This window comes from Eptesicus fuscus, chromosome 22, assembly GCF_027574615.1.
Source record: "Eptesicus fuscus isolate TK198812 chromosome 22, DD_ASM_mEF_20220401, whole genome shotgun sequence".
NCBI lineage: Eukaryota > Metazoa > Chordata > Mammalia > Chiroptera > Vespertilionidae > Eptesicus > Eptesicus fuscus.
The window spans coordinates 10812489-10838718 of record NC_072494.1 but is presented as its reverse complement, the minus strand read 5'-3'; the positions used below and the strand labels follow the sequence as shown (position 1 = coordinate 10838718).

The 26230-nt window shown below is 42.8% G+C and overlaps 1 protein-coding gene across 1 annotated transcript in view; it reads right to left on the bottom strand.

The window, feature by feature from the left end:
* Positions 1 to 2035: 2035 nt before the first annotated feature.
* Positions 2036 to 26230, bottom strand: part of WDR3 (WD repeat domain 3) — a 30767-nt gene continuing 6572 nt past the window's right edge. Inside the window, exons 4-27 of the mRNA XM_008147230.3 lie at positions 25403 to 25521; positions 23634 to 23712; positions 22420 to 22515; positions 21168 to 21281; positions 20896 to 20997; positions 20382 to 20479; positions 19170 to 19277; positions 18418 to 18648; positions 16087 to 16180; positions 14166 to 14267; positions 12793 to 12878; positions 12493 to 12628; positions 11292 to 11348; positions 10202 to 10302; positions 9656 to 9767; positions 9388 to 9522; positions 9056 to 9106; positions 8528 to 8593; positions 8017 to 8109; positions 7507 to 7554; positions 6620 to 6663; positions 5149 to 5277; positions 3624 to 3717; positions 2036 to 3388 (exon numbers count right to left, since the gene is read on the bottom strand). Of these exons, the coding sequence (XP_008145452.2) occupies positions 3233 to 3388; positions 3624 to 3717; positions 5149 to 5277; positions 6620 to 6663; positions 7507 to 7554; positions 8017 to 8109; positions 8528 to 8593; positions 9056 to 9106; positions 9388 to 9522; positions 9656 to 9767; positions 10202 to 10302; positions 11292 to 11348; positions 12493 to 12628; positions 12793 to 12878; positions 14166 to 14267; positions 16087 to 16180; positions 18418 to 18648; positions 19170 to 19277; positions 20382 to 20479; positions 20896 to 20997; positions 21168 to 21281; positions 22420 to 22515; positions 23634 to 23712; positions 25403 to 25521 (2451 nt within the window). The 3' untranslated portion in view covers positions 2036 to 3232. The remainder of the gene's footprint in view (positions 3389 to 3623; positions 3718 to 5148; positions 5278 to 6619; positions 6664 to 7506; positions 7555 to 8016; positions 8110 to 8527; positions 8594 to 9055; positions 9107 to 9387; positions 9523 to 9655; positions 9768 to 10201; positions 10303 to 11291; positions 11349 to 12492; positions 12629 to 12792; positions 12879 to 14165; positions 14268 to 16086; positions 16181 to 18417; positions 18649 to 19169; positions 19278 to 20381; positions 20480 to 20895; positions 20998 to 21167; positions 21282 to 22419; positions 22516 to 23633; positions 23713 to 25402; positions 25522 to 26230) is intronic.

Sequence of the window (26230 nt, the reverse complement as noted above, 5' to 3'; positions counted from 1 at the left end):
CTGATTTTTAGGGAGAGTGGAAGGGAGACAGCAGGCAAAGAGAGACACACACATTGACTGGTTGCCTCCTGCACACACCTGGACAGGGGCCAGGAACCTGCAACCTAGGTATGTGCCCTTGACCAGGAATCGGGATCCGCAGGCCGACACTCTAACCCAGGGGTCCTCAAACTTTTTAAACAGGGGGCCAGTTCACTGTCCCTCAGACCGTTGGAGGGCCGAACTATAGTTTAAAAAAAACTATGAACAAATTCCTATGCACACTGCTCATATCTTATTTTGAAGTAAAAAAACAAAACGGCAAAAACACCCGCATGGGGCCCGCAGGCCATAGTTTGAGGACGCCTGCTCTAACCACTGAGCAACTGGCCAGGGCAGTGGTGGGCAAACTCATTAGTCAACAGAGCCAAATATCAATAGTACAATGATTGAAATTTCTTTTGAGAGCCAAATTTTTTAAACTTAAACTTCTTCTAATGCCACTTCTTCAAAATAGACTCGCCCAGGCCGTAGTATTTTGTGGAAGAGCCACACTCGAGGGGCCAAAGAGCCGCATGTGGCTCACTAGCCGCAGTTTGCCGACCACGGGGCCAGGGCATTTTTGATGTCCTCGCTGACAAAACTGGTCTGTGTTACATAAGTAGTGTCTTCGGTATGTTACCTTTCCACTAGGGGCTGTAGAGGACTCTTCTATAGTATGATTTTAAAATCCATCCATCTTATACATGCATATTATACATCCATACACTACATCAGCAGTTCATGCCGTCTTATTGCTGAGTAGTATTCCTTTATATGTATGTGTTGTGCCTATATAAATATATCTATATCATCTATCTATCGCCACCTTTTAACAGACATCTGAGTAGTTTCCAGGTTTTGGCTATTCTGAATAAAGCTATTAATGGATACTCAATTACAGACTTTTGCATGAGCATATTGTATAAATACTTGGGAGTGGAAGGGCTAGTCATGATTGCTGTTTGTGACTCAGCTTTTCAAAGTGCTTGTACCATCGTTCATACCATAAGTGGAGGAGACCTCTAATTGCTTCACATCCTCAGCACATGTGGACTTTCCAGGTTATCTTAGCCATGGTGATGGGCGTGTAAGGTAACTCACTGTAGTATTCATTTGCTTCCCTGAGGACTGAGGTAAGCATGTTTTCATGGGCTTTTTGGTCATTTATATATCTTCTTTTGACCAATTCTAATACTGCATTCTTATCAGTACCCTGAAAATCACAGAACACTACTTTGAGAAATTAAAGAACTAAATAAAATAGATAAAACTTATGGAAGACTCAATATGGTTTAGATGTCAATTCTTCCCAAATTGGTCAAAAGATCTAAAACAATCCAAAATTCCAGCAGGTATTTGGTATTTATAAGCTAATTCTAAAATTTACATGGCCCTGGCTTGTGTGGCTCAGCTGGTTGAGTGTGGACTCATGCACCGAAAGGTCACTGGTTCGATTCCTGGTCAGGCACATATTCAGGTTTTGGGTTCAATCCCGTCAGGTGTGCACAGGAGGCAGCTGATCCATGTTTCTCTGATTTAATCAGTACAAACATATAAATGCAAATGATCTTGAATTATCAAAGCAACTTTATGGCACTATTTTTACAAATTTCATTGTTTTTTTATCCCCCCAAAATACATATAAATGGAAACCTGCTCTTCAAATGCAGGGGGAGGCAGTTGCCTATAATTTAGTATTACATCATAAAACATTCTGATATAATATTACATCATAAAATATTCTGATATAAAAATCAATATGCAGCTCTTACACACTATATATACACATACACACAATATATTTGTAAGTAGTTATGAACTTTCTACTTACACATATAACTTTCTACTTATACATATTCCTTTAGTAGAAAGTTAGAAATCTGGGCAATTCCCATGCTTTCCAGCCATGGGAAGATAAATACAACCTCTCTGAATGTTTTTTTTAAAAGATGAAACATGTAAACGACACAACTTACTTAGACATGTACATGTTAGAGACATGTACATGTACATATTAGAGTAAAGCAGGAACACTGCCACATAAATGACAGTGTTTTTCTCGAAGAGATAACACTTGAATAAAAATGCCAAGTTGAACAGATGTCTGACACTGTTATGTACACACTCCGTGGGGCAATCAGAATTCTCACTAGAAACAGAGCCGCACCCATCCCAGCACCCGCCAGCAGCAGTCTCGATCTTCCTGTATAGTCACCTGCCCAAGCAGGCTTCATAAGGCATCTGTTTAAGCCCAACCGTCAATAATAAGGGCAAATGAGATATCCCCAGTCCCCCAAAAAGAAGTGTAAAATCTACTTCTGTGACTCAAGAGTTCAACCAGGTCAAAGCTCTGATGAAAGGCCATTTGTCAATTTCTTTCCCGAAGTCCCAACTCGCTGCCATCTAGACACACATTACACATACAGGGCACTAATCACCCAGAAGCCCAGCCAGGCGTCTCAGCTCGACTGCACTTTAGTTAGAAACAACTAATTTATTAAGAGAAGGATAAGCAATTAGCAAGCAGGGTATTTCTATATAGAAATAACCTGTAAGAGTTAGTTTAACACATTGCGGACGGGTCACAAGAATTCTTTAAAAATATATTAGCTTGTAAGAACACGTAATAACTAACTTCAAAATGCAATGGGCATTTAATTTTAAAGCGTGCCTTGAACATTTATGTAAAACGTTTTTTGTACTCGTTCAATAGAAACTCATCTGGCCCCTGGGTAAAGCTAGCAATAAAACTACTGGTCCACAATGTGTTAAGGAGGCCGCTCTAGATCATTTCCATGGTCCTTTCAGCTCTCCTTGACTCTGCATTTGTGGGCAGAGGACATTCAACTGTGCACCTGTCTCCGCCGGAGAACGCAGGGTCACAAATCTGCCAGGGCAGAAATAAGACACTCTTGAAACATTAATTTCAACTCTAGGGAAACACACACCTAGTTAAAAAATTTCTTTGCTTTCTGTTAGAATATAAGGGGAGCAACTCCTGAAAGGCCCAACCTTCGAGGCACAGAAAAGATTTCAAACTACTCATCGGTCAAGTCCAAGACACGGAACCACAGGCAAAGCAGGGCCGCATCCTGGGATCCTCGGCAGCACGGTAAGCTCTTATCTGGCTCCTTGTAAGCTGACTTGGCCTCTAATGCTGCTTAGTTTAGAAGTCCTTTTTAAAAAGTAGAAAAAGCACCACACTTCAGTTCTAGGTCAGTGTTAAAATCAGCTTCTCCCTCTTTTTCCTCTTCCTCTTCTTCTCTTCCAAGTGGCTGGTCGCATCAGCGAAAAACATAACTTCACTTTTTGCCTCGCACTCCCTCTTGAGATAGTTCAGACCCGCCAGGTTGAAGCCGATAACATCCTGGGGTGGAAGACGAGAAAGGTGAGACTTGTCTCACTGGAGCTCAGCACCTTAAGTATCAGCATATGTGAGTCAGGGGCCAGGAAGCCTCAGGCCTTGTTTTCCTATTCCTACCAGCTCCACCGCCAAGCTAATCCCACATACAGACCGTGTCTGGTCAACAGCACCCGGGGCTACTTCTAAGTCACACCCTAGGGTCTCGCCCTCGCTGCTGGAGCTCTACAGACATACTTACCCGGACTTGGCTGACTTTTGAAATAGTTGTTTCCTTTAATTTTTCAATCACTGGCACAAGCATTTGGTTGCTAGTGATCTGCCCAAAGTGAATCCTAACAGAGAAAGAAAACAGCCATATTTTGAAGAGGGATAGTGGGGCTGGCTCTACTTACCCCTTCCACAAATAGCAAATAGACACAACAGCAAAGCAAAAACACTTTTTACGGCATCATGGAAATATAGAGACGTATCTAGTAAAAAAGCGAAAGGAATTTCTTCCCTACTATTCAGTCCTATCTGATAACCATTTATCAGGTTCAGACTCAGACCTGGAGTACCCGGACACCCTTCATGAGCACTGGCCCCTTCAACCGCACACTCACCTGCGACTGTGACCTGCCATCTCTACCTGGGAGGTAACCAGTACCCACCTACAACCCTGGGATGTGCTGGCATTCAGGGTGTTTCTTTTAGAAAGAGTAATCCTGATTCAACAGCACATATGCCACAGCAACAAGAAATTATTAGTAATACTGTTAAGTCCTTACAACTTGCCCCAAATTCTAAATATGACAACAGAACAATGTAAATATATTCTTTCCTAATATCCAAATAGAAAAAGAATGGAGGGCTAAGAATCATGAAAACAGGCCAATTCACCAACTTCACTAAACATACCTGTTTCTTTGAACTACTTGGTATTGGCTGACCAGTTTTTATTTTGTCCTCCTAACAGCATTTTAAGGAATGTCCAATTTGTCTCTGTCCATGTTCTCTGTTCTAACTGCTTGAAACAGAGGGGCAGAATGTGGGAGATAGAATAATACATTCTTAAGCCTTTGTAAATAGTCCTCTCAATTACATATGAACAAGAATTTCTCATATTTGAGAATATAATCTAATGACCATATTTTCCGATTTAGTTTATGTATGTCCTTCTTTTGCATCTATACCTATACAGATCTGGAAAATAAACCCATTATTCCTGAAAAGGCTGTAGGAGGACAAGACGAAACCATTAACTTAAACCAGTGGTCGGCAAACTCATTAGTCAACAGAGCCAAATACCAACAGTACAACGACTGAAATTTCTTTTGAGAGCCGAAAACCGACTTCTGCGCATGGGCCACAAAGTTTCAATCGCACTGTACGCGCGCGCCCGCATGTGGTATTTTGTGGAAGAGCCACACTCAAGGGGCCAAAGAGCCGCATGTGGCTTGCGAGCTGCAGTTTGCCGACCATGACTTAAACTAACAAACGAGGCAAACTGATGAGACCCAGGCTGTTGGACTGCAGCCTGGAGACCCGCGCCCGACGAAGCATTCCTGAGCAGCGTTAACCTCCTAGTACTTGTTTTAAGGCAAAACTGGTTCTGACTAGTCCCAAGGACAAGGAGTAATTCACGCCAGGCAGCACTGAGGTTCTGTAACAGTCCCTGAGACCAAAACATCCGGGTTTTTCATCCCGAGGGGTGACAGCTCCAGTGAAGGTCTACTGGAGCAGCTGTGCTGAGCAGACAGGGTCTGCCCTGGAAAAGGAGTTACCTGAGGAGGAAGAAGAGGCACCTGCACAGAAGTTCAACGTCAGAGCCCAGCTGGATGAAGTCGTTGAAGAGTTTCAGGATGTCCGGGACGTAGGAGAACGGCAGCACCAGGAGCGACTCTTCCAGCTCACTGAGGAAGGAAGCGTCACATTCCTTAGCGCAGCCACCTGAAATCTCTCCTAGGCTATTTCTTCCTACTGCTTTTATTTAATAGACCTTACCCATGTGGAGTTAAATTCAATATTCTAGACAGTTCTCTCTTTTCAACGTTTTGTTTTTTATATTTAATAGTTTAATCTATTGGATGCATTTTGGTCCATGGCATGGCAGGAGAATCTAACTTTTTATTCTTCTATTAACCAATTTCTCCAAAGCCTATTGTTAACTATTCCATCTTTATATGACACTTCTCTTACCATTTATTGAGTCCTTATAAAAATAGTCTGAGGCCTTCTGAGTCTGTTTTGATGATCAATTGATTCTGACAACAACCCTGTACTATTTAAATTTTGCCAATTTACAGGTTTTTGTTTTTAAATCTAGGTGAATAGCTCCCCCTTGTTGCTCTGGTTTCGTTTGTTTTACCTTTCCTGAACTAATTCTAGCATTATTTCAGCAATTCCAAGAGGATTTCAAGTGGAATCACAAAATTGTAAGTTAAACAAAACCTTTAAAACACAGCCTCTTCCCGCCTGGGAATGCACTGCACCTCCATGGATCTGAGCTCCCGCTACATGTCTCTAGTGAAGGCTCCTGTTTACTACTTGTAAGGGACACACTTAGACACTGTAGCTCAAGCTCATAAATAAAATCAAAAGGGAAATCACAAATACACATTATTCCAAAAATATACAACAAAAGACATAGAAATTATTAAAAACCAGTAAGGGCTAACAAATATAACATTTTAACTTCATCAATAATCAAGAGATAAAAATCACCTTCAGAAAAATGACAGATTTCTATGTAAAGGTGTTCATTGAAGCAATACTGATAATAGCAAAAGACACACAAACTCCAGTAGTAATTATTTGTACAATGGAATATTGGTAAACACTCAAAAAATATTCTGTGAAAAAGGACAGGATACAAAATTGTATGCAAGATGGTTCTGTGTATGTGCACAGGAAAGAAACACACTACAAAAAATGTTAACTGCTGCTGCGACTGAATTATATAGATCAAGCATGTCAAACTCAAAGGCTAACACAGGCCAAATAAATGAGGCATGCGGCCCATGAGTTTGACATGCTTGATATAGATGATTTCATTACCTAAAATATAAAGTAATACTACCCTTCATTTGTCCTTAAAAGTAGAGCCTTACCTCTACTTCAAAAAGATTATAGTAAATTACTTTCCATCAAAATTTTGACACAGTTAACCATCAATTATAATTTCTCCTTATCTCATGTTTAGATACACAATAAAAGTTAGCTGACTAGTGATAATAACTGTGCCTTGAGACGCACCTTGACTTGATTCCTTTAAAAATCTCCAACACGTAAGCTGAAGGCTGCAAAGGAAGGACAAAGGCATTAGCGACAGTCTTTTTTTTTTTTTCTTTTAAATATATTTATTAATTTCAGAGAGGAAGGGAGAGAGAGACAGAAACATCAATGATGAGAGAGAATCATTGATAAGCTGCCTCCTGCATACCCCCCACCGGGGATCAAGCCTGCAACCCAGGCATGTGCCCTTGGCCAGAATCGAACCTGGGACCCTTCAGTCCGCAGGCTGACGCTCTATCCACTGAACCAAGCTGGCTAGGGCTAGCGACAGTCTTGACTGGTTTCCACTGAATCTCTACTTTCCTAAAACCCAGGATCCTCTCTCTCATGAGACAGTGTACTGAAATGGCAAGACGTGCATGGACCCAGTGTTAGTCAGCTCTGCCACTTACCAACTACGTTACCTGTAGCTCTAAGGCCAGTTTCCTGTCTGTAAAAGGAAGATGCCCTGACCCACAGGACTGTTGTGAGGAAGGAGACATGCAAGTCAAGTTCTAAGGAACTGGACATTGTTGGTAGCTTGCACTGCGCATTACTCTCCCTCTCTCCCCTGTATCTGATTTATGCCAACTTTTCCTCCCACACCTTTAATTTCAAAGTTCATTTAGATGAACAGAATCTTCAGAGGGCTTTGGTCACGAAACATGAATAAGCACTAGAAAACTGAAGAATGCCAGGCCAGTCCAACCAAAAAGGATGACCTGGAAGTTACACTAAACTGGTCCTTTACAAATTCTAAATAGAGGACACCACCCTTCAGGAGGGATTTTTAACGACAAAGTATTACCTCCTCCCTCACCCCTGAGAGTAACCTCTGACTGAAGAAGGGGAGACTTAGACATACTCACAGAGATATTGCCGTAAGCCATTAGGATGGGGTTGGTGGGGAGAGGAACCTAAGAAGAAAATTATTAAATCCAGTCATTAAAAAATGAGACTTCGATAGTGCTTGTCACAGGCAGGGAGATAATAGTATTTACATTTCTAGAAGAGAAAACAGCGACCCTAAAAATTGAAAGACTGAGTGTAAGGAAGCATCAGGCCTTTCAGTTTTGATAGAGCTTACGAGTGAGTTTGGACAACAGGTTTCCCCAGAAATCTGACATGGGTACCCTGCCTCCGAACCAAAGTAGGAGCGTGAGTGTCTACTCAATACAACAGTCTCACTTTGCTCTCCTTCCCGTTTGTTAAGACCAAGCTTCCCCCACTTCCTCAATTCGCTCTAATGTTTGAATGAGAACGAATTCTATTCCATTTCTCTCATTTCTGACCTGAGTTAAGTCCTGAACAATGGTTTTCCTCTCAGGAATTCTCTACCTATAAATGTCTCCCAGAGCGTATCGTAATGGGCATCTTACCTCTTTCCCTGCAGCTTTACAAATGGCTTTGTGTTCTTTCATTTTTGCACTTTCTTCTCGGTACAGTTCAACAGCCTCCATGATCCTCTCAGCCTACACAGACGAGGCCAAAGGACAGAAGTCACCACGACCCGCTCCTTCACCCCAGAGCCCTGCACCTGGAGGGCCTGCCGGTTTAGTAAAGATGAGCCCACAGAGTGGCAAACTGCGTGCAAAGGCATCTTTGGTGCTTCTTTTCTTTTTAGTTTTCAGGGAGGGACTCAGTGCTCTGGACTCCGGGAAGAGGGGCGTGGACACCTGGGAGGGGCAGCTCCCGGGAACGGCTGAAAGGCGCTACTTTCAGGAGACCAAGCTTTCCCTTCTAGAAAGCAAACAGGTTTGATCTCCCTATAAATTTAATCAACTTGTATTCATTTTTTCCCCCACAAAAGACTATTTGGTTGATCAAGACTTTTACTACAAAGTCCAGATCCTATGAAAAAATGAGGTACTGCATTCTATATCAACTTACTGCTTTGACTGTTTCAATAGTTTTCTTTCCAGTAAAGTAATTTTCTCCTTGAGTCTCCCCTGGAACCTGCCAGAAAACAAAGAGATCCTTGAATAACATTGTTGACAAGCATTAAAGAGCCAATACGTTAACCTACCATCCCTAAAAGAACAGGCACTATGGTTTCATAACAACAACACTGGTCATCAGCTGCCACTCACTGAGGACTGAGACAGGGCCAGACACCATGTTGAGTATTTTACATGTATTATAAGAATATCTTTCTCTCTCTACAAATGTTTTAAAATAACGCCCAATTTCTCAATTTTCCCGATTTTAATTTTTGTCTATAGTGAAATAATTCCCTGAAGTCTCCTAAAAAAAGCCAGAATACAGGTAACTGAAAGGACTACTCAGAGTCTGTCTCACCTCAGCTGGTGATACCTCGGCATCTGGCCCCAATTCTAATTCCCTCAGAAACTCTTGAAATTAGGCTAAATTCCAGTAAGATAATTACAGGCACAATCCCAGGATCCCAAGTTTACTTACTGCTGGTTGGTCTTCTTTGGCCACACTCTCCTCATATTCTGCTTCCCTTTGCTGCAAGAGACAGACGGAAATTAATCTGAAAGAAAAAACATGGTCTCTATGCAAAGTGAAATGAGAAGGAGACAGTGAGGAGCTGCTGCTTTAAGTCCCACCCCTGTGGCCTCGTCTCTGCCGGCTGCTGAACGGTGGCAGTCATTGTGGGAACATCCCCGATCTCAGGCGGTCCTTGGATTTGCACTGCCTGAGGGGTGACTGCACCAGACAGAGAACTTGGGTGGGGACAGCGTGTCAGACACCCACCAGCGCATTTGTAACCAGACCTAAGTCCTTACCATTTCCCTCTCCTCCTCAAGAATAAGAGGCTCCCGTGTTCTCTCCCAAAGTCTCAGAGATTTGTCATGGGACGATGACACGACATAGTCTCCATTGGGGCTTACAGCCAAGCACCATATCTCCTGGTGGTGCCCCTGGAGAGAGGAAAAACAAACCCCAAACCGGGAGTCAGAATGTTATTCACAGACTGCTACCTACTCACATTAGGGGAGCCAGCACTCAGTCTTCGAAGCACTTCAGTCCAGAGTAAGCACGCAGGTGAGTTACCTCTAGAGTCTGGATGTGCTCAAAGTTGTCCGCGTCCCACTGCTTGATCTTCCGGTCCTTCCCGGCGGTGAAGAAGAGGTGAGACTTGGGGACAAACTGTAGGTACATCACACTGAAAGGCGAGAAGAGTATTCAAATGTCATCCAATTCCACGTTATGAAAAGAGTCTTACAGCCCTAGCTGGTTTGGCTCAGTGGATAGAGCCTTTGCCTGAGAACTAAAGGGTCCCGGGTTCGATTCCAGTCAAGGGCACATGCCCGGGTTGCGGGCTTGGTCCCCAGTAGGGGGCGTGCAGAAGGCAGCCGATTAATGATTCTCCTCATTGATGTTTCTATCTCTCTCTCCCTTCCTCTCTGAAATCAATAAAAAAAATATTAAAATAAAAGTCTTACATACATCAATAGCTTTTGAATAGCTAGTTCTAGTGTCTTATTTATACTTGAGAATTTTAAATGTATGACGATCTGAGACACTAAATGTAGACACATGCTCAAGGGAAATGGTACAGGTGACGCAAAGGGAGGTCTCTGAAAAGACTGCGCCCACCTGTCATCGTGTGCAAAGAGAGACTTGTGGCAGTCCCCGAAGTCCAAGCCCCAGATTTTCACATTCCTGTCGGCAGAGCCGGTTGCTATCAGTGCTCCGTCCTACGAGGAAGAGAGGAAACACATCGCTTCAACTTGATCATTCAACACTCTGTAGAGAAAGACAAGCTACCAGAACATTTAACCCATTCTCTCCAAAACATGAAAATCAATGCCATTTCTCTACCAAGAGCACCTACTTTGCCTTTATCCACAAATCTACTTAAAAGCTTGTTAAGCAAAAGCTTAAATGTTTCTTTATGGCTACAGGGCTGTGTTGTGCCTTGATGGAGAATGTCTATTGACCTGTTAAGTAGGTAGGAAAAAGAATCTCTAATCTGCCACAGAATTTGGGTGAAGAGAGGGAGAGAGAAGGAAAGAATGAGGCCAGGAAAGAATCTTCTAGAATGTTGTCACCTAGCCTTTTATCCTATGTTCCCTATCATATTTCTCTCCTTTTCCTATTTCAATGCCTAGTTCAAATGGCTGTTAACAAGAAAATCGGAAATATTTCTCAGCACCAACTTGTTCTGTTAACGTGCAGATCACTCGAGCACAGGCCCACGCCTTTCATACCGACAGGATGATGTTTTTAAGTACATATCACCATCCTGATCACAACTAGACATTGCAGACAGGATTTTGGTGGAGAGACTAAAAGTTTACACAGTGGAAAATACCGTGGATGTCCACATAGAAAGCTAAGGCCCATCTTCCTTACCTGCTTTCAAAGCAGAGGGGGTGCCTTTTTAAAGTCTTTCATATGTTAGGGTGCTCTATCAATTATAGTATTTTACACAAAATATTACCTGAGAAATCCACAACAGGGAGCTAGTTATGAGGATTAATTTGTGAAAACATTCTAAAAACATTAAAGTAACGTATATACAAGAAGTAGGATTAAAATATATATTAGTTTGCTTTTGGGTGTGGAGGGAGATATACAACAGAATGAAAAAATAAATATTCTAAAATGACCCATCAAGCCAAGAACTAAGAAAATGCTTTAGAAAAGTAACTTGTTACTGAGATACTATTTAAATTTTACTTACATAAGAGATGTCCATGCATATAACAGGCAATTTGTGTCCATACAGTGAGAGGAAAAACTAAACATTAAAAAAAAAAAAAAAAGAATATAAATATTTCATGTTTGTCTATAAAATACAGGCATAATTTATTACATGTTAATCTAAAATATAACTCCAAAATCCAATGCTAACACTGTCTGGGTCGCCTTATGTGTTTATTCTCAAAAGCAAACCACTGACGGCAGCCTGCACCCGTCTCGCTTCAGACCCAGCATGCCCTTGCCAAGGACATGGCAGCCCAGTGGAGCCGGGAGGCCCCGGAAGCCTCCAGCCTCCCTTGAACAGAGCAGAGATGGTCTCTGGATCTCTCAGCTGGAGAGACCCTGGGGCACTTATTTCACACCATTCCCAGGTTCAACGCAGTCCTACCAACTCCGCGGGTAGGGCCCAGTAAACTGTGTTGTTAAAGCAACACAAAGACCCTGATGTAAAGCCGAGTGTGGAATCCCTGCCCGGGACACCCAGCGATGCCCTTGAAACTACTGGCTAGGACAGGATTTTCTGAACATATGCAATATAACTTGCTTTAAACAAAAGTTATAAACCAAAGGATTCTTTTAAAACTCTGGCTTTGCCCTGACCGGTTTGGCTCAGTGGATAGAGTGTCAGCCTACTGACTGAAGGGTCCCAGGTTCGGTTCCGGTCAAGGGCATGTACCTTGGTTGCGGGCACATCCCCAGTAGGGGGTGTGTAGGAGGCAGCTGATAGATGTTTCTTTCTCATCGATGTTTCTAACTCTCTATCCCTCTCCCCTCCTCTCTGTAAAAAATCAATAAAATGTATTTAAAAAAAATAAAACATAAAACTCTGGCTTTCCTAGGGCACCTACAATGTTTGATCCACATACAAGTTTTTAGATATATGCTCCTGCTGGGCAGTCAAGGCCACTTCTTCTTTGTTAAATATATTTTAATGATTTCAGAAAGGAAGGGAGAGGGAGAGAGAGAGATAAACATCAATGATGAGAGAGAATCATTGATAGGCCCCTCACTGGGGCTCGAGCCTGCAACCCAGACATGTGCCCTGACTGGGAATCGAACCGTGACCTCTTGGTTCATAGGTCAACACTCCACCACTGAGCCACACTGGCCGGGCACAAGGCCACTTCTTTACGATCTCCACTCAGGCCAGTCAGAAAGGAAGAAAGGCACGACCATGGTACCTTCAAGGTGTCGACATAGAAAATCTTCACAGTGCAGTCCAGCAAAGACACAGCCAACAGGTTCTGATGGGGCGAGTACCTGACACTCAGAACGTCTTCATCCAGCTGCAGGGTTCGGGTTTGCTTCACAGAAAGCCTAGCATCACAGAAATCACCCAGAAAAAAATAATGAGTACCTTACAAAGGCAGACGAAAATGCCAAAAAACTCTGGGGCTCAACAGAAATACTCAAAAAAGTCCATTCAGTGAGTCCCCACTTTCAGTCCAAGAAATGGAGGAAAATAAAAAACGTCTACTCACCTCTTCTGGGTACTATTTTCATCTTTCACCAACTCAAAATCCCAGAACTTGACAGACTTATCTGCACCACCTGTCACAAAGCCACGCTGAAAACCAAATGACATCCCAATTAAAAAGAATTTTAGCATAGAAACCTGGATAAAATACCAAAATAGTATAAAGATCATTGGTCTTCAATGGCATGAGATAAGAACTAAATATGGTTTCTAACTCCTTCACTCTCTTTAGGGGCTGCTGCTACAGACCGTATGAGGATTCCTAGCGACACTAACGACAGATGACAACTAGTAGAAAGTCCTAGTTATACTTCCGTTCGGCATCAGGAGGAAAGATGCAGTGAGCGTTGGGGGCTTGTGCTCCACCTGAGAAGACAACAGTCTAAGGAATCTGCTACTAAGTGGCAAAGCAGTTCCACAGATAAACAGGCAGGATCATCTAAATAAGTTTGTTCACCTAAGAGCATAAATGTACCCCTACAATATCTCTGCTTAAAATATGTTAAAATCGCTTTCCAATATCAAGACAATTAGCCTCGTCCCATTGCAGGGCTGGTGTAGTGTCCAGAACACTGAGGTAGAAACGATCTCAATTCAGAGATTTGTAACAGGAAACAACTTTACAGAGACACTTACTGTTGCCGTGGTGATAAAGACCACCTAGTTTACAAACTCATCGCAAAAATAACAAACTGCATAATGGATGTGAAAATATTTTGGAAAATTAGACTACTGTACAAATGCAAGATGGTATAACCATTTAAAATTTACATGCTGCTGCATTCTGACTCCAACAACATTACCCACTCTAAAATCCAGATTGAGTTTTTTCCAAAAATGTCTACATTCAATGAATGAGGGTTCACCACCATTCAGAATATGCAAATGAATGGGCCACAATCTCTTAAGATATTTTCAAATAATACCTCCCAATGTTCTGAGCCACTGCACCCTCATGGAGGGTGACGCCTCTGAAGGAAGCCCACTGTGAATGACTCAAAAGGGCCAACTTATCTGCTAAAACACTAGACTTACAGTCACAGATGAACGGACTAAAAGGGGAGAAGAGCCTACTCTACCCTCTGCACTGCGCTGCCCAAGGAACTGTCCTCTTAAGAAGTATCATAAGCCACTGGCAGAAAACCATGAAGGCAAGGAATGTGATGCCATGTAACTGATGACTGAGAGCAGCTGATCAAGGACTCATTTCACAATGACATATAGGAGGACATCACACAAGAAATCGAAAGATTAGACAAAACATGCTTTCTTTAAAGAAACCCTGAGAGAAATCTATCAGGCAGCAGTGAAACCTGACAGAAGAAATGGGAAATGCGGCAGAGTCCTGAAGTCCAGATGTGAACATCTGTACGTTACCTGGTCTGGAGAGAGAGACATGGACCACAGAGCCCCGTCATGGGCATCCACAGTCTCCAGCAGGGTCCCCGAGGCCAAGTCAAACAGCTGCAGCCGTCCTGTCTGTGGGAGACAGAACGAGCACAGCGCTGAGCACACCCACTACTCCTGCCTGCGCGGGGCAGGAGAGACTTCACCGCCAAGCAGCAACACTGCGGCCACTGCTTGGAAATGGACTCCACGTCCATGCTCTGCACTCCTACCCGAATCAATGTGATGAACCCCTGCTGACGTGTGGAGTGAACCCTGGCAGGGTGGCTATTCCTGTAGTACTCCTGCCATTTTCATTGGTTCCCCATCTTCAAAAAGTAAACATCGTGGCCACAGGCAAATCAGAATAAACCTAACAGCAACTGGCAAACCTGGAAACCCTTAAAGTTTAACCAGTCTTGTAAGTGGACTATGTCTGTGGTAACTGGCTTAACCAACCCTTCCCCATCTAGCTTTGGTTTCCTCTCTACCCTACACTGACTATCTACCATGCTAGGGTGAGCAATGAACCTTAAAAATATTGTAGTGGCTTAGAAAGCATCAGCCACGCTTGCTTAAGACCCTGTGTAAGCCATGGCCATGGTGCCAGCACGGACCACACACAGTGGCAAAATCTGCTCTGAGCTTCTGCACGCCCAGTGGGAAGAGCATGAGGTGGAGACTGGAGTCCCAGGGCTGCCTCTTTCCAACTCAGTGACTGTTGGTGAAGTCATCTTTATGGGCCCGTTTTGTAAATCTGTAAAAGCCCACCTTTCTACACTGTTTGGGGATTCATTGAGACAATGTACATTATCTGCGTAGCACAGAGGCTAGGCTAGGGATTGTATTTTAGTCATACAGGTGGCCTTGAAGGCCATATGCAAAATGGTCTCCCAACAGCAAATGGCAGGTGAATATTTGTTAGAAGAATGAAAAACAAGGGTGACTTTTAATTGAATTTAATGCTTTCCCTGACAATGACCCCACAATCTCTCCAGCTGATTTTTCACTTTGTGTTGGGCAAAGGATATCCATTGTGTTACACAGGTTTTCTAATAAAATAATCATGCACACACGGCCCTGGTTTACGGAGATAAAAATGACAAATACTTGCAAAGCACTTTTCAAACATTCCATAGACCTTACTCCATTTATTCTCACTCCTACTCATCATTGCTACTTAAGGTACCAGCTCTTACTAGTAGCATGCTGTGAGCCAGTCTCTGTGCTAAGTGCTTTGCATGCTGGGAGGTAGGTTATTTACATCATTTTGCATGAGAAAACCAAGGCTTACAGGGTTAAGTAACTTGCCCAAAGGCCTCATAGCCAGTGAGTGGAAGGGCTGTGTGGAATTCAAACCAAGGTTCATCTGGGGGAAAGCAGTCAGAAGCAAGCCTCATTATCCCATTAGAGAGATGAGGAAACTCTAAGAGAAGTTATGGGACTTGCTCCAAATTACTATTTCTTAAGGGAGAGATTCTGACTCCAGATCCACATCTGCTCATTCCTGCATGGTATCCCCAATCCAATGAGCAGCTGGGAATGAGGCCTTGGTTAGGTTTTTACTGAGGCTTCTATCGCCAAGCATGAAGCTAGGTTCTTAATGTATTTATCATTAGTCTTCTCAAAACACAATTACATACGTGCTCAAAAAGATGCACAAAAGCTGATCACCAAAATGTTAGTGACAGTTATCTCAGGGTCGTGACTTTGTCTTCCTCATAATTGACATAAAGTTTGATTTCTTAGAAACAAACAAAACAAAACCCTCAAAACAGGGACAATGAACACTTCATGTTATCCAGCTCTAACACACTTCCACTATGCTAAAAAAGAAGCCAGGTTTCTTAAATGCCTTTAAGAATACTGAGTAGGATAGATACCAAAATCCAAGAAAAAAATCTCGACTTACCTTTGTTCCGATGACCACCTGCCTATCACCAGGTACAAAGAATGAGCAAAGCGCATATTCGCAGGTCATTGTGCGGATACACTGCAGTGTAGACCTGTGAGAAAGAAGGCGGAACATAACAAAAATATGTTTGTGAAAAGAACCTGCCTCCCCACCTTAGAGGTCAGGGTGTGTGTTCAATGCACACTTAGCCACACAAAGCGATCAACGTGAGAGAGGACCAAGCCAGAAGAACCCTTGGCTCAGACTGAATTGCAGTCAAGGGAGAAAAGCTTGTTTTCACTGGAGGAGCCTCCTCACCTTGAGGAGCAGAGATTAGACAACAGCAGGCAGAAAAAGCATCTGCTGGCTCAGAGACCCCACCTGCCACTACACGGAAGTGAGCTCAGGACTGCAAGTCAAATTAGCTTATTTCTATCTATCCCTACATAAACACTGGACCATAAACGTTCATCCATTCAACAAATGTATATCAAATGCCCACTTCATTCATCAAAGATTTACTGAGCGCCAGGATCTCGTGAAGCTTAGCATTCTTTAGGAATGAGACAGATAAATGTTGGTCTACCAGGTGGTAGCAGGTGCTATGGGGAAACACAAAGCTGGGGGGGAGTATGTGTGCAGAGTGCAAGGGTGGGGGAGGGTAGCAGGACTGCCCTTTGATGAGAAGACGGAGAAAGCCTAGAGGAACAGGGGAAGATGGTTCCACGCAGAAAGAACAGGGAGCACAGAAGCCATGACACAGGCATGTTCTTGTGTTGAAGGAAGAACAAAAAGGCCAGTGAGGCTGCAGGGGAGCAGAAGGGGCAGCAGTGAGAGATGAGGTCTGGAAGGGCTTTGGCTTCAGGTTGGAGATGGAGATACTGGAAGTGACGTAACTCCCACTAAGACTGCCGTGCCTGATGTGTTGAGAGTGGACTATGGGGGACCAGTCAGGAAGCTATTTCAACAGTCCAGAGGAGAGATGATGGTGGTGTGAATCGGGTGCAGGCAGGGCAGGTGATGAGGTGGCTGGATTTGGGTACATTTTGAAGGTAAAGGATTTGCTAATGAACTGGACATGGGATATGAGAGAGAATCAAGAATGGCTACAAGGATTTGGGGCCAGAACAACTGGAAGGAAGTAATTATGTACTAAGATGGGGAAGTCTGTAAGAAGCGGGTGGGAAAATTGTTGAAGAAATGAAGATCACAAGTCTGGTTCGGGACATATAAAAATTTGAATGCTTACTAGACATCTAAGTGGTGACACAAGCAAAGCATTTGGATAAATGGGCCTGATGGGGAGGGAGAGGGTAAGGCTATAAACTTGTGTCACCACACAGAGAAAGTTGTGACTAGAGGTCACATAGAGTGAGGGGACACAGAAAAGGTCCAAAGACTCCCCCACGAAGGATTCCAACACGAAAGGTAAAAAGGATCCAGAAAAGACTAAGAAAAAAACAGCCAGAAGAGGAATAAAAATCAAAGAAAGTGTTTCAAAGAGGAGAAAGTGCTCAATTCAAGGAGTGTCAAATGCAGCTCACAGGTCACTGGGTTTGGAAACAAGATGTCTGATGTGGTGACAAGAGCGGTTTGGTGGCATGGTGAGGGTAAAGCCTCGTGGAGACAGATGCAGACAGCATGGAGACGAGAAATCAGACGGGGAGCTGAATGAGGAGAGGAGGAGGAGACAGGGTTATTACTTTTAAGACGGGAGATAGTACAGCCCATCTATATGCTGATGGAATGGCCGATGGAAAGGGAAACTGATGATGCAGGAGAAGGAAAACTGCAGGAAAGGAGATGAGAAACTCACACAAATGATGATTAATTTTGTTAGAAGCCCCAACACAGCACTGTGAGGAAGGACAGGTTGTGTGGAGATAGATACAGCTATGTGGCAGGTGTAATGGGAGCATATGAACGTTTTTTAGAAGTTTCCACTTTTCCAGTGAAGTAGGAAGCAAGGCCACCAGCTTAAAGGTGCTTGAGAAAAGAAAGCATGAACAAGTCACCTAGCAAAGCGAGGAGTGAAGCCGTCTAGTGGCATTACTGGACAGCACGAAGAGCCTACCTGAATTTAACAAGTAGGCAGTGTATTTGTTTCTCTCCATCCATGTTCAGCTACAAGCTTCATACATGGAACAAGTTTGAATTTTTTTGCATGAAACAAAAAGGCAACTTTTCCTAAACCCCACAGACATACACTCAAAAAACACTGAAGATACATTTGGATGGCACTGTCTTTAAGGCCTTAAGAAACTAATAACTAACCATGAAGAGTATTAAGAACGATTCAAAGGGAAGAAAACATGCTGGATAAAGCTACCGAAAGATCACGTCACAAACCTGTTCCAAATCTTAATGGAGTCGGCTGCCGCGGAAAGGACAGCGATATTGTCCGAGCTGAAGGACAAAGTCCGCACGTCACTGCGATGGCCCCCGAGGGTGACCCTGCTTGTCCTCACAGGCTGAGGTGCAGGCGCTGACGGGCTCAGTGAATATAACTCCACCAAGTTGTTCTGCAGCAGGAAGACAGCCTTTAACTCTCCTTGCGGTGAGAGGATCAGGTCAAAGGATCTGCATGTGGAAATATTCATAAACGTCTCAGCTCCCACGGTTAACTGTTTCTAGGACAAAGACTTTGAAATGTCCTCAATCTATACGAGTGTGAACAAGTGTAAAGAATTTTACATGTAAGAGAAGTCTGAGTATTAGATACTAGTTGAGTATAGGCTTTTAAGAAATCTGGGCTTAATCACTGGACCTGGCATATATGTTGTTCTTGTGTATCTTTTGTAAGTGACCTTAAATCCTTTCGGCATATGAGGGATACATTTTTCTTTTAAACTGGCAGCAGGAAAGAATAGTAATCAAATAGATAAAAGGTAAAACTAATATGACATGACAAGTAAGTGTGCCCCCTATGAGGAGCAGGAGCTGAGTGTGACACAGGCATCCCACGATCACTGTCTCCAAATACACAATTCGTACAGACCGCTTACAAGTAGCGTGACCAAGCCAATACAATGCTACCACTCGCTGTTCCTACAACACTGCAGGAACCCCTCAGCTACTTCACACACTGCATGAGTACTCACTTGATTTTGGCAGATGTTTTGATGTTTGTCACCCGCTGGATTTCATCTTGCAGAGTCATTTCAACAGTGACTTCAAGGTCTTCCTCCTCCCCTTTGCCAGAGTTTACTCTAGAGGGAAACAAAGTCATGCTACCACTCTTCCAGCAGCTGTGCTACTAGTTGAATCAAGTCTGGCTCTGAGACTCACAGCCTGTGTGATCTTGGGAGTGGCACGTAACCATACAGGATGACTGTGAGAACTACAAATGTAGTGGATGGAGAAAAGCTCTGTGCACTGCAGTGTCACAAATGTAAGGTATTACTGCATTTAAGGGGTTCTCTCAAAAAATGGGCTCACCCTAGCTGGTCTGGCTCAGTGGATAGAACGTCAGCATGCAGGCTAAAGGGTCTGAGTTCGATTCTGGTCAAGGGCACATGCCTGGGTTACAGGCTTGATTCCCAGTTAGGTGGAGGTAGCCTATCAATGATTCTCTCTTATCACTGATGTTTCTATCTCCCTCTCCCTTCCTCTCTGAAATCAATAAAAATGTATTTTAAAAAATGGGGGGTGGGAGGCTCTGAATGCAAGACCCCATACAATTTCCTAGGACAAGTCTCTGTAATTTGAACTATTCCACTAAAATGTTTCTGGTAAATTTTTCTAACTTCAGGACATTTTAGAAAATCCATTAACCTGGATTTTTAAAAAATTCAATCCAATCATGTCAGATAAACCAGAGGTCTCAAAAGAGTTGCCAGGTCAGATGACTTTTTATTTCTTTGCGACGTGGTAAGTTTCAACCATTCAGGAACCAACTTCTATGACTATATAATGTCCTATTTCAGGGTTATACAGCCTCCATACTTCAGTTACATGACTGTCCAACCAGCCTTCCTTCTCACAGCCCCACAGGTGAGCATCATGCAACCCGCTTCCTTCTGTACAGGCTGCTGTCACTGAAGACACAGGGCTGCCCTCTGGAAATTTAAGGCCTTTAGGTGTGATTTTTAAAAATCTGTCTATGTGTGGCTGAGTTCAAGTCTGGAATGCAACAGTTAAAAAGCTGTACTAAAGAGGAGAAGTGTAAACTTGGGACTACCAGCATGTCTCAACATCTAGCTTTTAACAGTAACTGGAAACAGAGTAAATATTTCCTTAACCCAGTTTTTCTATGGCTACTACACGGGCCCACCCAGGATACCTGACTATTAGTAAGTATTAAGGAAACACACCTGGCTTTCTTTCTGGCCTTCTTCATCTTCTTATCCATTTTCTTCTGAATCTCCTCTCTGGAGAGGATGCAGAATACTTCCAGCACAGAATCAGTTCCCTAGAAAGACAAAAGGCTGACTGAGTCCAGGATGGGCAATTTGTCAGCTAGCTTTTTCTCAGTAAGAACTAAACCAGTTTCCTTTTCTTCCCTTACTAGTTGTATCACCTTGGACAACTTAATCTCTCTGGGTTCACTGTCTCATCTGTGAAGGGGGAACACCACCTTCTACTCAGAGCACTGCTTAGGAAAGCAAGCATGTAATAAATGGTTGCTCGTAAGAACATAAGAGCCATTATTAATGTGGTGGCTGACAGTAATGTGGTGGCTGACAGAAGCTCGGGATTATAGGTCCACACAGTATCATGATTTTTAGCATGACCAAAGAAAAATTCATCTCCACACAGACTATGAAAGAACAGGTCTCTGAAAGGAACGCCTAGTTCTTGTTTCTTCCTCCTGAGACTGGAACTCACATGGCAAGCAAGCATCCTGCCTGTCTTGTCGGTCGAGAGGTTCACGACTCTGTCCCTTCCTTCCCGCAGGATGGAACCAGCTTTTCTGCAGGTGAGGATGCGCTGCAGAAGGAGCAACAAGCAAGAGGAAGGTTAACCTCTGAAAAGACGACTAAGAAATGCAGATAACAAAGTCATTCCCTACAACAATGCCAAGAATTACAAATTCAATAACAATTTCCCCTTTCCCCACCACTCGGCTCAATTAGAGATCAGAAACAGAAATGCCTTACATCCTCAGGAGCCTCGTCCACCTCGAGGGCACCATCCTCTGCTTCGCGTGTGTCCTGTACTTCAGGGGACGACCCCTTGATTTTTTTGGGCTCTGGTTCTTCTAGATCTTGAATCTGTTTTACGAAAACGGAAAATATGAAATAATGTTCTAGGAAATGACTCTTAACCCTAATGACTTAGGAACCTGATGGCCACTAGTACCCTCCACTCAGTGATCTCTCTGGTCAAACCTCCTCAGTGGCAGGACATTTATATCAGGATATATTAAAGACTGACTGTAACAAATGCATACAAAACCTTGTTGGCTATCCTATCTCCAGTAACATCCAGAGTATAAGAACTATTATTTAGTAACAAGGTGACAATAAATGATTGACTCTTCATTAACCTTAAAACCTTCTTAGGTAAATGGTATTCTAGAGGGAAAGATTCAAACTGGCATTAAGAACTGCAAAAGCACTGCAAGAGAGGTTATACTTTCCCCTCAAATAAAGAAAAGCTAAGCCCTCGCCTACTAATGTAGAACCTATCAAAGTGTCTGCTGGACACACCACACACCGAACTCCAGCTAAACCTAAGGTCCAGCCCTGGCTGGTGTGGCTCAGTGGATAGAGTGTCAGGCCTGCGGACTGAAGGGTCCTGGGTTCGATTCCAGTCAAGGGCACATGCCCGGGTTGCGGGTTCGGTCCCCAGTAGGGGGCGTGCAGGAGGTAGCCAATCAATGATTCTCTCTCATCATTGATGTTTCTCTATCTCTCTCCCTCTCCTACCTCTCTGAAATCAATAAAACTATATTAAAAAACAAAACAAACAAACCTAAAGTCCAGAACCTTTTCCTCACAAAATCTTTGAGGATCTGAGAAAAGGTTATAGATCTCAGAATATATGTATTTAGAAATACACAAACTTTACAGACTTTTGTTTGAGGGGAAAGAGTCACTGATATTCTCAAGTCCATCCATGGACACCGAAGGTCCAGGAGTATTAGGCTAAGAATCCCACAAACTAAAACATTAGCATGGTCAGAAGCTAGATGCCTAAAGCTATTCTTCCAAGCCCGAACCCATGAGGGCAATGGAGCACAGAATGAAGAAAAACTTGTTTAGAAGTTGCAGGTTATCAATGGGATAGCATTCCTTCAGTACTACGTGACACTGTGTGAAGCACTCAGTAGTTACATCCTCTTCTAAAGTCAATGAGCCCCTAAAACCGGTGCAACATGATAGGCACGTGATCAGAAAAAGGAATTACCTCTTGCAGATAGGCTATGTCCCAGGCCCTCAGCTCACTGTCCGAAGCCCCCGTGATGAGTCGCTTTTCTTCTGACACCAGAACCAACCCCCACACCTAGAGTATAGAGATTCCAATAATACAACTTTTAAGACCCTAGGATGTATGACGTGACACTCCAAAAGCTTCAGTATACTGTAGTGACATCTCTTTGGCATTTGCAAAGTCTAATATTAAGGTAATTCTGGCAACATGGATTGTGAGAAATTCCACTGTTAGAAAGAAAAAATGGCCTATGGCAGAATTGTTGTCTGATAATTTGACTTTTCTCTGCAATTTGCTATCCTTAAATTTAGAGAACGGTGTTCAACATAAATCCTAACAAGAGTCCACTCAAATGAAGATTTTTAAGTCTGATACTTCCTTACCTCGCAAATAAAAGGAGCTCCATTCGTATCTATTGCATAATATTCAGCCTCAAATACCCAAGAACTAAACAATAAAAATAGCAGTACTATTACAAATCAATAACCAGAGATCTAACAAGCATTTCCTCATTTACTCCAGGTATATGCTTTTAAAGCGTAAGATGTTTGAACAGAGTAGGATGCAAAGATGTGTAATATTTCCTGATCTCTATTGAAGAGATCTAAGTTCAGGTAACTTTTATAATGACTACAATTTGCTATTCACATGTCACCGGGCCAGGTACTGTACACTCAGTGTCATTAAACCTCCCTACAATCATAAAGGTGGACACTTACTATTTGAAAATGATGAAACTAGCCCTGGCCAGGTGGCTCAGTTGGTTGCACCGAAGGGTTGCAGGTTTGCTTCCTCATTAGGGCACATATCTAGGTTGTGGGTTTGTTCCCCAGTCAGGGCATGTACGGGAGCAACTCAGAGATCTCTCTCTCTCTCTCTCTCTCTCTCTCTCTCTCTCTCTCTTCCTCTTTCTCTAAAAAGCAATAAAAACCTATCCTTGGATGAGGGTTTAAAAAAAAAAAAAAAAGATGAAACACATATTCATGGGTTAAAACATATCCAAAGCCAATTTTAAGTAAATGCCAGTATCTGCTGATGGCTGGCACCTCCCCAACCACACTGACTATCTCTCCAGGTAACAGTGGACGATTACTGCTGCTGAAAGCAAAGAGCCATGAAAGGACCGGGGGAGAAAACAGCCTTTCCTGTTGCCCCGAATTCTTTCCCTGGGCCTGGGAGCCCACATGTACCTCAGTTCGGTGGCCAACCATCGTTTTGAAGCAGTGCTGGGTATCAAGGTCCCACCATTTCACCACGGTATCTTTCCCACTAAAAGAAGAAACAGTAAAAAGTATTATTAGAAAGAATCTTGAAACTAACAGGGAGACCAAGGTCTCATTTGTAACCTTAAACAGATAACGTACAGCTATTCTACCCAACTATTAGTAATCAGACTTTCACTAACACTGCTATTCTACCCAACTTTCTTTTAAAAAGTAAAGAATCTGAGCTCTCCATGTGAATATTTTTAGGTATGGTATGGCTCAATTGGTTGGAGCATCGTCTCATGCACCAAAGAGTGTCGGGTTCGATTCCTGGTCAGGGCACGTGGGGAGGCCACTGATTGGTTTCACTCTCTCTAAAATCATTAATAATACGTTTCATCTGTAAGCCCATCATGTTTATCATCACAGCACATTCTCGCACACTAACAGAAACTTCTTAGATCTCCCTGCTCCCTAGGCTCCCATGTCATTTTTCTCTACGTCCTAAAAATGCCGCCTCAGTGAAATCGATAAGCCTTGATTCCTTCCAATCCATTTCTATATTTAAGGCCTACTGCCTGGATTATTTTAACAGCTCTTCGTCTGGCTGCTCTGCCCTTTCCTGTTCCCTTGTCACATCCAATACACTTCTGTCCGATAATCTCAATTTACTAAGTTCACACCAGACTCAAAATCAGGCTCTTCATCAAAACCCTTCTCAAAACCTCCCATCATCTGGCTCCAAAATTCCCTGCCAATGGGCTCTACTCTGCCCTGCTCGCTCACTAATACAAATCTAATTAAGTCTCCTTTCATTACCAAAGTGGGGAAAAACAAAACAAAAATCCCATTTATAAAGTCTTTCCTACAAAATCCCACCTCATTTTCCTTAAACTATAATGTGCATATTCCAGTAGAATTGCAGTCATTCCTGCTCTCACGGAATCTATTATCTGAACAGGACACACTGGTGTTCCACCCTCCCCACAGGAACAGCCCGCCACTGGCATTAGCACGCGTGCTCCTTCACAAGTTCCCCAGTCATTCCTACGGCTCTTCTAGCTACTGCCTGGCAAATCTCAGGACCCCAAACTTCCCTGGGTGGCCATTCCTCAGGAATGATAATTGTTACATTAGGTTAACCCTATGCAATTGCTGATATCTGACCAATCTTTTTTGACCTACACAAATGGAAATTTCAAATGACTCAACCTAGTAGATGTCAGAAGGCCTAAATACAGAGCACGTCTCTTCTCGACAGGCTAAAAAGAGGTTGCCAACCAGTGGTCCGTGGATCACTGGTGGTCCATGAGGTCTGGAAGGTTGGTGACCACTGGTTTAAGGAAACCTTTGGAGCAGCAGTCGCCAACTGGTGGTCTGCGAGGTCTGAAAGATTGGCGACCGCTGGGCTAAACCAATACTTAGTATTCACCTCTGCCCACTGCTCCATATTGTGATTTCCTGACTTTCTGGAGATCCAGAAAGTGCACAGCTCATATAGAAGGCACATCAAGAGGTTAAGGAACATGTAAAAGTTGGTATCAGAAAATAGAATTTAAAAATACTATGAGTAACTCCAGATAGCTTATATGATACTGTTTGGGAGTGGAGGGAAGCAGAGAGAAAAGCAGAGAACAGAGGAAACTAGAACATGAGCTTGAGTGTAGCGTGGAGAAATGAGTAAGCAATGGAGCAAATTCCCTCTTTAAAACCCTCCACCTAGAGAAGAACTGGAAGCGAAACTTTTTCTTTACCTACTGACTAGCAGGTTCTTTTCTCGTAGGAACAATGCTTGTGTGATGGCGTCCTTGTGCCCCTTTAGACGGTAGAGGCCACTTTCATTGATCACGTCCCACACAATAATATCTGTGTCCTAAAGGGATCAAATAATACAGAACCTTCTTTATCATATAAAGGCCTAACAATAGGATGTAACATTTTTGTTACAAATTTTTATTATATAGTCCTTATAATCACCACAGATACTTTGTTTTATGTTCTTCCAGTCTTGATGTATATATCCAGGTTGATAATTTCCTATTAAAATGCTATTCATTAAAAAAAACCCTCCCCCTTTTTTCACTTAATGCATTCCCATTTTTCCATGTCTTTCCAGACTGCTCTCATTTTTTTTTTTTGCTCTCATTTTTTAATGGTCTCTTAATCCTAAGGATATACAATAATTTATTTAATTTTTTTTCTATTTTAGCCATTGAGGTAGTGTCCAATATTCTATCATTATAAATATGTGGAAATGGACATATATATATGTGTGTATATACACACATACACACACACACACACATATATATACACACACACATATACATACATATATATATATATTTTTTTTTTTCACACACACACCTTTGTATATATCTCTGATCAGGGTAAATACTATGAAGGGAAAGTCTTGGGTTAAAAGTATCCCTATTTTTCAGGTTTGCAACTCCTATCATCAAGGTACTCTCCAGAAAGGGTGCACCAATCTCTATGTCCAGCAAGGGTAGTACGATAAGACCCATTTTCCCATCCGCTCAGCTCTGGGCACTATGAGCCTCTCAAAACCCAATGCCTATTTC